General features: G+C 37.7%; 1 protein-coding gene across 1 annotated transcript; it reads left to right on the forward strand.

Annotated features, from left to right (window-relative positions):
• The first annotated feature begins 385 nt into the window (after window positions 1-385).
• Window positions 386-1,267, forward strand: LOC136064983 (uncharacterized mitochondrial protein AtMg00810-like). Its single transcript, XM_065767548.1, has one exon. The coding sequence runs from the start codon at window positions 386-388 to the stop codon at window positions 1,265-1,267; it is 882 nt and encodes a 293-aa protein (XP_065623620.1).
• Window positions 1,268-11,820: the final 10,553 nt, after the last annotated feature.

An 11,820-nucleotide genomic window follows, 5' to 3' on the forward strand; every position in this document is an offset into this window, starting at 1 on the left:
AGCAAGATTAGAATCCATTCGGATTCTCTTATCCATAGCATGCATCATGGATTTCAAGTTGTACCAAATGAATGTAAAGAGTGCCTTCTTAAATGGTTTTCTCAATGAAGAAATTTTCGTTGAACAACCAAAGGGGTTTGAAGATCCTCACTTCCCGGGTCATGTACTAAGATTGAAGAAAGCTTTGTATGGGTTGAAGGCGCCAAGAGCATGGTATGACCGTCTCACTACCTACCTATTGGATCGTGGGTTCAAGAGAGGTTAAGCAGATTGCAGATTGTTTGTTAAAAGAGATGAAAAATTCCTTCTTGTCGCTCAAGTGTACGTGGATGATATCGTATTTGGATCCACAATTGATAAACTAGCTCATGAGTTCTCGGAAGAAATGAAAAGGGAATTTGAAATGAGTATGGTGGGAGAGTTGAACTACTTCCTTGGACTTCAAGTGAAACAACGGAGAGATGGAATATTTATTTTTCAAGAAAAGTATGCCAAAAATCTTGTCAAAAGATTTGGTCTGGATTCCAACAAACATACCTCTACTCCGATGAGTTCCTCGGCAGAGTTGAGCATAGATACAGCCGATGTTGACGTTGATCCAACCCTTTATCGGAGTATGATTGGCAGTCTTCTCTATCTCACAACAAGTAGGCCGGATATTGCATTCAGTGTCGGAGTCTGTGCAAGGTTTCAAGCCGCTCCTAAAGAATCCCATTTAACAGCAGTTAAGCGAATCATTCGCTATGTAAATGGCACATTTGACTATGGGATTTGGTATACAAAAGATTCGAATGAGTGTTTGGCAGGATATTCAGATGCTGACTGGGCAGGGTGCATAAATGATAGAAAAAGTACTTCTGGTGGGTGCTTCTATCTTGGAAATAACTTGGTTTCATGGATGAGCAAAAAACAAAATTCAGTATCGCTGTCAACGACTGAAGCTGAATACATTGCAGCAGGAAGTTGTTGTGCACAATTGTTATGGATGCGAAAGCTATTGCATGACTATGGCATTTCTCAAGACATTATGTGTGTGTTCTGTGATAATACAAGTGCCATAAACTTGTCAAAGAATCCGGTTCAGCACTCCAAATCAAAGCATATCGAGATCCACTATCACTTCATTCGGGACTTGGTAGAAGACAAGACAGTATGTCTAGAATTCATCAATACTGACAATCAAAAGGCAGACATATTCACCAAACCTCTTGATGGCCCAAGGTTTGAATCCTTGTGTAAGACAATTGATGTCGGTATCATTCCTTAAACTCAATCCTCCATGATATCTTATTGTGTTTTTAGTTGCTTTGTGTTTTTTTTTTTTTTGTCTTCTTTTTGTTGATTTTTTTTAAACTTGTTTTGTGTCAAAAATTCGAAAACACATAAAAAGTTGAAAATCCAAAAAGTTTGATCACTTTGTTGAGTTTTGTCTCCAAGCATATTTTGCCTTGTACATTTGTACTTATGGTTGTGTGCATTTAACGAGCTTAGCTTGTCTCTCATGCACTCATATCATTGTGGAAGAAATTCTGAAATCTATGTGATTGTTGTAAATAGATCTTCAACCTTGTCATGAATGATTAGTGAATGGTTTTGTTGATCCTGAAACATGCATAGACTCATGCCTATATATCTTCCCACTTTTTATTTTTATGCTTTAAAAGAGCTCTCTAAATGTAAATCTCCAAATGAAAAGAGATATAGAGCTGCAAAAGCCTGTCGCACATTCTAGTATTTGACTAGGAAAAAGGGAAAGTGACCAAAATAAAATGTATGATGCTCATAAAGCCAAAGGCTAACTCATTAATTGAAATATCAAAAATTTCAGGCATCTATCTCTCAATGAGAGTTTCTTTGCTCAAAAATGGCAAATGATATGTTGAATATGGAGCCAAATGAAAAGCTTCAAAGAATTGTTATCAGGTTCTTGTGGGAGGTCATATATGCGTGTTTCTATAATTGAGATAGGTCACATTATTTAGTGCGAGTTGTGTATGCCTTGATTGAATTGATCATTAAAGCTTCACATTGGACTAAGGACTATCTCATTTTTGATATCCACACACAACACATAAGGCTATGTTCAACGAAGGCCATATTCATTTGTGTGATTGTACTTGATTAAATGTGTTTTCACATGCTCAATCTTTGTTGGTCAAACACAAAAAGATTTTTGAGTGTTTTGTTTTGTTTTTGGAAAGTACTTTGCTTTTACAAAAATGTAAAATTTTTTCAAAAACAGTGTTGCCCTGTTTTGGCAACTAAGTCGCGGATTGGTCCAGTCACATGTACTAGTCGCGAGCTCACTCAAAGATTTTTTGCGGCTTACTGGCGAGTCAGTACTCTAGTCGCGGGTCAGTGTGGTGATTGGTTCGCGGGTGGAAGGTCCAGTCACGAGAGGTACTCAGGGATTTTCGCGGCTCATATCGCGACTATCTCGCGGGTAGACCTTCCAGTCACGAAAAACACTTAGAGAAATTCTCAAGTATCTTTTCTTCACAGTATTTCGCGGCTTAACCTGGTGACTTACTGGCGACTTGATCCAGTCGCGAAAAATGCATATTTTGCATTTTGAAGATAATTTTAAATTTTTTTTTTTTTTTTCAGTTTTCCCTTGTACTTGTGTGACTGTTCATTGTCTTTCTCATTTTACTCCCACAAATACTCCGAGTTTCTCGTTGAAAATCTTCCATTTCTGCATCATTTTCTCTCAAATCTTCAACAAAAAGGTATGAGTTTTCTTCCGTACCCCTCATTCTTCTTGATTTGGGCAATTTTTTTCATTGTGTGAAGATGTTGTTGTGAATTGTGATTTATCATGTTTGAACATGGGTTTTTGATTTTCGAATTATACTATATGTTTGTGCTGGTCCATACACTGATCATCTCTATCTTGTGTACTTTTTGAGGTGTTGGTTGTTTACACACACTCATTGTCATATTTTGAACCTCAATTTCAAGTGTTTAAGGTTTTCCTCCATTATCCATGGTATAGCACTGACACAATGCTAATAATGTCTGCTGTCTTGTTTGGTGTTTGTGTGTGTATTAAATCATAGTGCAGAGTGAAAATGTCTCCATTCAAGAGATCAGCTGTGAAAGGAGGAAGCAGCAAAGGGAAGGAACATGTCATTGAAATTGATGATTTCTCTCCTAGACCAAAGCGGGCTCGCTCCCCATCTGGTGTGTTCGATCCCAACAGGTTTCGATCGTATGCTGCCTTTCAGACTCATGAAAATTACTTCAAAAAGGCGACACCTCTGATTGAAAGAGTCTTTGACCAACATTCTCTGTTTGACACCAACATTCCTCAATGGTTTGCTCGCAAGGACTGGAATTATCTCCTCTCTGACCTTGATGATGCATTTGAAGATCTGGTAAAAGAGTTTTATGCCAATCCAATTGTTGAAGGAGATGAACTTAAGTGCTGGGTTAGAGGAAAAAGTTTATCGGTCTCTCCCACATATCTAGCAGAGATTCTGCACATCAACAGGCCAATACTTGGGATCTCACCGGTCTATGATGATCTTCATCTGGATGAAGAATTACTTAAAGCAACTCTTGGGGACAATCTGGAATTTTCCTCAAATGGGAACTCAGTCAGTGTTTCATCTCTTCCTCCAACATTGAGGGTGCTCATGATCGTCATGTTTCACAACATGTATCCCCTATCCAGCACAGGGTATATGAATCTCGGGCGTGCACTGTTTCTTCATGATCTGATTTTTGATGTCGAGATTGACATCTGTGCTCATATCTTTCATATCCTTTGCAAAACTATTCTAAGAACAGAATCAAGGATGTGCATCCCATTTTGCTGTCTCATCTCACGGATTCTGAAGCGTAAAGGGATCCATCCGTCTGAGAATGAAGTTCCCTGCGTAAAACCATGTCCAATCAACATGCGCACATTCAACGCTAGCATTGGTCATAGCAAGAAGGGAATCAAAACAGAAGCTTCCGCGTCCCACAGTAGCTTGCGCACCAGTTCACTCCCCGCTAACGAGAAGCTAGACTCTATTGTAGCTTCTGTTCATGAGCTCGGTTCAAAGATGTCTGATCTTACTTCCATCTTGCATCATCTCAACTCTCGATGGTATACGAAGTTTACTTCGATTCAAACTCAATTGGATGAAATTCAAAGAAAGCTAGAAGATAATGACGACTAGCTATTCCATGACAAAAAGGGGGAGATGCTGTTGGCAAGGGGAGAGCTCAACGAAAGGGGGAGATTTCAGCTAACAGATTTTTGTTTACTGTTTTTTTGTCTATCTTTAGTTTTTATCATAGTTCTGTATCCATCTTATATATTTCAGCACTTTATGTTGTTGTTTGTACCCATTGTTGCTTTTGTAAGCTTTGAGGGTTGTTTCTTGTATTTATGCACCTTTGTAGGCTTGTATGGTTTGTGCCATGTATTTGCAAAACTTTGCATATGCAGCCTTTGTGCTTTGTGCTTTGTGCTTTGGAACTTTTTAATGCCTTGCATTATCTTAAGTACAACACTCTTGTACCCGTGTAGGATTGTTCCTAGATGCATATATGTTTGTATGCATTGGTTGAGTGTTGGACTTGCAAATGATACTCTTCAATTGAGTTTATCATTTTTGCATGTCCGGATGTTCATTCCTTATGTGAATGAACATAGTAATCACTTTTGCTTAAGTGACTATTGGTGTTGATCTTGCCATGAATTATTGTTTTTATACTTATGTTCATTTTTGCTTGATCATGCTTATTTTGCTCCATATGCATATTAAGTTTTCTGCATACAATGATATTGCTATGTTATTGTGTTTCAGGAGTTACTTATTCATATGTTCAAGAGCTTTACAGAATCTAGAGTTAGGTGTGAGTGAGTTTTCCAACTGTTCCCAACTCACGTTTAAGTCTAGAATCTGTTGTAGGATTTTGTCACGGAATAACCAAAGGGGGAGATTGTAAGGTTGAATTTAATCAACCATTTAATTGGCTTTATTCCGTGACCAATTTGCTTGTAATTTAGCACTTAATAACCCTGTATTTAGGTGGAAAAATTGTAAGGGTAGTGTGTAAGAAGATGTGAAGAAAAGCTCAAGAGTGTGCAAGGAAAACAGAGGTTCGCGGTTAGGGCTCGCGGGTGGATCGCGACTGGCAAGCCGCTAAAAGCTGGCACGTGAGAGGCACACTGGGAAGCTGAAGGGTCGCGCCAGCTGTCATGCTACAAGACAAAAGTCTCAGGCTGGCCAGGCCATTACGTCGCGACTTGAACTCGCGACTTGGACAAGCCGCGAGACCAAGTCGCCAACTTGCCCTGTTTGGCAAAAACTGACGTTTTGCATTCCTTTCTCACCATATTATATATACACCCTTATACCCATCATATTGAGAGAGCTTCCAGAGAGAATTTTGTGAGAGAAAACCCTAGAGAAAAACAAGATTGCCTCATCCCCAATCTTCATCTAAGAGACTCTACAAATTCCTCTACTCTCTTCCTCTCCATTGTTATACCCTTGAGAGGTTATTTACTAAACCCTTATCTCACCACACCCATGTTTGTGAGAAGGTCCATTTGGTGTTTAGGGAAGCAGTTTAGGAAGAAACCAATGGTGATTGGTTGATGCTATGGACTATAGCGGAATCCGGTAAGCTAGAAAAGAAAAAGGTTCGGCGCAACCTCGTTGTAGCAGGAAGCTTGGAGGGCTTAGGTACCTGGGTAGATTATGCTTGGAGGGTCTATTGCTGTTCATGTATCCCAACTACATTTTCTAGTGGATTATTGACCGCTTGGAGGGCGGCGGAGAGGTTTTACGCCGAGGGCTTCGGTTTCCTCTTCGATAACACATCGAGTGTTGTCCTTGTGTTTGGATTTCTCTTCCCTTTATCTTTACCATTTAATTACTGCTGCGTGTGTGATTATTTATGGTTTAGATTGTGTCTCTATTCCGGCATAAGCTATTTATCATTTTCTGCACATACGTTGTTTGTTATATAGCTTGAGTTGGTATTTTTGTATTTGGGGGTCTAATCGTTCAAGGGTGTTTCATACCCATATTAAACGTTCATATTCAATAGTTCCAAACCATCAGGTTTCAACACTATATTAGGTGGCATCCAACGTACTGTGGTCGATGATCTTAATCCTAACTTGGGTGGAGATTTCCTAGCTATTAAGGTTTAGCAAGCTCTTAGTTAGATGGCTCTGCTCACTACACTAGGGCCTGATGGTATGTCTTCGATTTTTCATAAATCATTCTGGCATATAGTGGGAGAAGATGTCATTGCTGTGGTTCTTCTGCTTTAAATTCAGGTATTGTTCCGGATTCCATTAACACCACTTTTATCTGTCTCATTCTAAAAATTAAAAATTCAAAGAAAGCTTTGGATTTTAGGCCTATCAATTTGTGTAATGTGATTTATAAATTAATTGCGAAAGTTATAGCTAATCGGTTGAAAAAGTTTTTGGCCAAATCTATTCTAGATTCACAAAGCGCTTTCCTTTTGGGAAGACTTATTATTGATAACATCCTGGTGGCATTTGAGACCATCCACTACCTCAAAAGGAAGACACAATGAAGGATGGGGTATATGGCTCTTAAATTGGATATGAGCAAAGCGTATGATCAGGTTGAATGAGAATTTCTGGAGAGAATAATGACCCATCTAGGGCTTGAGGAGAGAATGGTAAGGCTTACTATGTCATGTTTGAGATCTGTGTCTTACTCTTTTTTGCTTAATGGTCAACTAGTAGGTAACATCAAGCCATTTAGGGGTCTTCGTCAAGGTGATCCATTATCTCCATACTTATTTCTGATGTGTGCAATGGGTTTACAAAATTTGTTGCAACAAGCTGAGGTGAATGATGAGATTAGTGGGGTTGCTATTTCCAAAAATGGTCCGCCGGTATTTTTGCTGATGATAGTGTATTATTCTGTAAAGTAACAAAAGCAGAATGTCAAAAGATTTTAGAGATTTTGGCCAACTATGAGAGAGGTTTAGGCCAAAAATTAAACAGGGAGAAGACCAATATTTTTTTTAGCTCAAATACATCTCAACCACTCCAATCCCAAATCTAACAGCTTCTAGGTGTTTCGGCAATTCGTCAGTATGACAAATACTTGGGCTTACCAGCTTTGGTGGGCAGAGGAAAGAAATGTGTTAGGACATATGTGTTTCACTTATTAAGAACATATGTCATTCTTTTATGTAGTTGGCTAATCCTTTGACAAAACGCACTTTACTTATAATTGGATTGATCTAGGTGTTTTTAATCCTTCAAGAAACATGTTGTTCAAGTCTAGTATTAAAGCCATGAAGATTAGACCAAGAAACAAGTGAAGAAAAGGTGTTCATTAAAGCTGGACAGATAGCTCGACACCTGTTGACAAATAGCTCTATAGCTGGCTATCTATCGAGATTTTTAAAGTGTTTTCTTATCACAATCTTGACACCTTCTCGATAGCTGGTGGATCGATCGAGAAAGTTTTTGTCTCCTCGACACCTTCTCGACACCTAGCTATCTATCGAGGTTTAAAGCTCGACACCTCCCGATCAATCGAGGTATATATCAAGGTTACAGGAAATCAGAATTTTTAGATCTAATTTTTGGGCCAGGCTTTTGTATTTGTGTAGGGTTTCTTTTCTTATAACCCTAGACCTATATAAAACTTATTTTAGAGGCCGTCACATAAGAGAATACAAGGAGAACATATGCAAAAGGTGACTGATGCCTTATTCTCTCTGAAAGAAGCTACTGCGTCTTTGTGTCTTAGGGTTTTGTAAACAAGTGCTTCTTGATCTTTATAGTTGATGAAGTGAAGAACTTTGCAGCCAACATTCTTCTTCCTTAAGTTGGTGAGTGAGTCATATACTGGGATTCGTGCAAAGGAGTGAGTCATGTATTAGGATCCGTGCAACATTAAAGGGTGGCGTCCATATATTAAAGAGTTCAGAGGTTTTGAAGCGGTAGAAGGTTTCTGCTGTGAGTTCATCTACGGGGATTGTAGAGTCTAGGGACAAAGGTTTTGTACTAGATTTGAAACTTTTCTTTACTATAGTGAATTGATTTTCAGGAAGGTTTCCCCCCAAATTTTTTTCTGTGAAACTAGTTGGTTTCATTGGTTTTTCTAGGTCATCATATCTTGTCTTATTTATTTTTCCGCTGCATGATTTTGACATGATATTGATGTTTGTTTGTTTTAACAAGTTTTATTGATAATAAATCTAATTAACAACTTGGATTTAAAATTTGTTAATTCTATCAACTGGAGTCTAAATTTCCCAATAAGTGGTATTATAGCGGGTTTACTCTGATTGGATTAATTTCTTGAGTGTGATTCATTGACCCCTGTTGTCATGGATAGAGGACAATCTTTATTTATACCTCCTTTATTTGATGGAACTAATTATGCGTACTGGAAAGTTCGTATGAAAGTTTTTTTTTGCAAGCTTTAGGTGAACAGGTATGGCAAGCTGTTGAAGTAGCCTGGATTAAGCCAAAGGAAGCGCCGGTGGATTGGGATGATGCAACAATCATAGCGGCAGATTTCAACAGTAGGGCTTTGAATGCTCTGTTTTGTGGAGTGAGCAATGAGGAATTCAAGAAAATATCATCCACGGAAGTTGCCAATGAAGCATGGACCATTCTTGAGACCACCTATGAAGGTACAAAGGCAGTAAAGACTGTGAAAATTCAAAGACTCACTAGTAGTTTTAAAGAAATAAGGATGGAAGAGGATGAGACCTTTGATGAGTTCTATGCCAAACTCAATGATATGGTGAATTCTGCCTTCAACCTTGGAGAATGTATTGCAGAATCCAAGATTGTTAGAAAAATCCTTAAGTCCTTACCTGAAAGATTCCATGCCAAGATCATTGCCATTGAAGAAGCAAAGGCCATTGATCAAATTCCTTTGACTGAGCTTGTAGGAAACCTTCAAACCTATGAAATGGGATTAGGCTCAATGAGAAAAGGTGGAAAGAGTAAAAACTTGGCTCTCAAGGGTATAAAGGAAGAGATTGAAGACTCTGAAGATGAAGATGAAAGTGAAGATGAGGATGAGGATCTATCCTTCATAACAAATGAGATTATTAAGCTTCTTCAGTTCAGGAAAAATGATAAGGGTAAACTTTTGAGGAAATCTAAATCCTCAAGGAAGGGTAAGAATGAGAAACCCTTTATCCAATGCCATGAGTGTAAAGGTTTTGGTCATATGAGGATAAAGTGTCCAAACTACCTCATGAAGGAAAAGACCAAGAAGTCAGAAGATAAAGAGCTAGTTGCTACTTGGAGTAACACTGAGGATGACTCTTCTGATGAGTTTGTGGATGAATGTCGTCACGTTATGGCCTTTGCTCCCACAACCGATAAGGTGATTGTGGAGAGTGCTAGTGACAGTGAGGATTCTTCTTCTGATAAAGTACCCAAGAAGTTGACCCTTCAAGAAGCCTATGATAAGCTATGCACTGAATTCATAAAATCTAAAAAGACTTCTCATCTTTGTAGAAAAGAGCTGAATGAGGTAAAAACTGAAAAAGCTAATCTGTTAGTCAAACTGGATGAGACTACAAGGTTAGTTGAGACTCTTGTTGTGGAGAATGCCTCATTAGAAGAGAATATCAAGAATTTTGAAATTGAGCTTAATCAAACTAGAACTTAAATAGAAAGGATGTCTAGTGCAAAGCTTGATGAGGTCTTGAGTGCTCAAAAGCCTAGTTCTGATAAGACTGGCTTAGGATATGCTATTTCCTCCGGCCCCTTATCTTCCACGGCTTCTGGATCAAGGACTGTCTTTGCGCCACAATCTAAGAAAGGTAATAAAAATATAAAATCCAAAACTGATCTGTCTAATTCTAAATCCTTTATTAGACCTCATGTTTGTCACCATTGTGGTGTTTCTGGACACATTCATCCTAATTGCTTTAAGTTGTATCCTCATAAACAATTGTCCAAACGGTCACGGGTTTCCTTTTAAGGACCTACATCTTTGTTTGGAGAGTTATTAAAAGTTTTAGATTTTTAACTCAATTTCAGGAGAATTCTAATTCTTCTATGTCCTTTAGTAGACATACTAGGACACGTGCCTTTTCATCTTCATAGCCAAAAACTCGTGCTGTGTGGGTGAGAAAGGAGCCTAAAACTTAATTGTCTTTTCTGTTTGTCCTCTGCTTTAATTCTTTCTATCTAAAGTAGGACTCTCTTTGCTTGATTTCTTATCTGCTTTTGAAATCATGTTTTCATGCATTTGCACCCTTCTATCATGCCTTCATGCATATGCATCTTTCTTTCATGCTCTCATATTGTTTGTCTGTTTTTGTTTGGTTGTTTAGTTTTTATTTTGTTTTGTTTTCAAAATAAAAATAAAAAGGAAAAATTAGAAAAATACAAAAACAGTATGTGTTTTGTGTACTTTGGTACTTGTGTACGTTGGATGGCCATTGAAACAAAGTTTTCTAAATTTTGTGTCCTTTGTAGCTTAGATGAGCATCTCTATGCACAACTAAGCAAATGAGTTTTGTGGTTCTTGTTTGTGATGAGTAAGATTAAGTTATCTCTTGAACTTGATACTCATATCACTCTTTTTGACGGGTAGGACTAGAAAATCCTAAGAGAAAGGCATAAATGACCACCTCACTACTATTGCCCGCCAATCATAATATAGACACATGTATGCTTCAGCATAGCAAAAGTGCAGTGTCAAAGACATCCATATGCTTCGGCATAGCAAAAGTGCAATGTCTATGCTTAACATGTTGGGTATTTCTTTTCTCTCTTTTATATACCTATGCATGATATGTTAAAATAAAAGAAAATATGCAAAGAAAAATAAAAAGCAAAAAGATCAAAAATGTTTTAAATATGGTTGCAAGTATGTATTCTAGGACTACACCCTCAATATCCTACATGGAGTTTCCACTATCAGGGGATCAAACAGTTATGATTGTGTGTGAGTTAAAGTTATTTTCTCATATCTCAGATCGTCATAACATGTATACACATATGCAATCTTGCGATATTTTTCACACACAACACACAATATTCTTTGCTACTCTTGATACATGTGCAGGTACAATATGATTTGTTCATCACAAAGGGTTTACATGTGTTATTGTATACTCACTAAACTGTCTTGACTTGTTTTTGAAATATAAAATTGATTAGACTTGTTTAGTGTGTGTGTGTGTGTTTTGAGATCTATGTGCTTAACATTTTTCTTGTTAAGAGATTTGTCTTTCACATGTTTTGCATCTTTCTATTATCTTGTCATCCATAGCATCTTGTTTCATTACATTCATGCATTTATATGGATTTCTTTGTGCCCCTTTGATCATCTTTAATCATCTTTATGTTTCTCAAGTGAAGTTGTCTAACTTCTTGTACCCTTTGTCAATCATGACAAAAAGGGGGAGAGAAATTGTGATGAACATATGTGGTTTCTTTTTGGAAGATTCTACATGTTATGGGGAGAAATACATTCCTTTGTAAGGGGGAGATGTGTTTCATCTTGTTAGGGGGAGTGCTTACCTCCTTCTTCTTGTACCTTGGGTCTTGTGACCATTTGTTTACATACATTGTGCTTATCTTCTTTATATGCTGATGTATGTTTCTTTCACCTCTCTCTTCATGTGTTGTTTCTTTTCTATCTTTATACACATGCTCATTATACTTGTATGCAATCTATTATTTTTGTTTCACACAAGATGCCTTGATAAGTTTTGTTTAAAGTGTTTCAGAATACAGGTTGTCAAAGTCTTCTTGCCATAAACTCTTTTATTGCCACGTTTTTCAAAGAGTTTGTGTTAGGATAGATTTTATTGTATTCAACAAGTGAGTATGAGTTG

Source organism: Quercus suber, unplaced genomic scaffold (genome assembly GCF_002906115.3).
Source record: "Quercus suber isolate HL8 unplaced genomic scaffold, Cork oak 2.0 scaffold_821, whole genome shotgun sequence".
NCBI lineage: Eukaryota > Viridiplantae > Streptophyta > Magnoliopsida > Fagales > Fagaceae > Quercus > Quercus suber.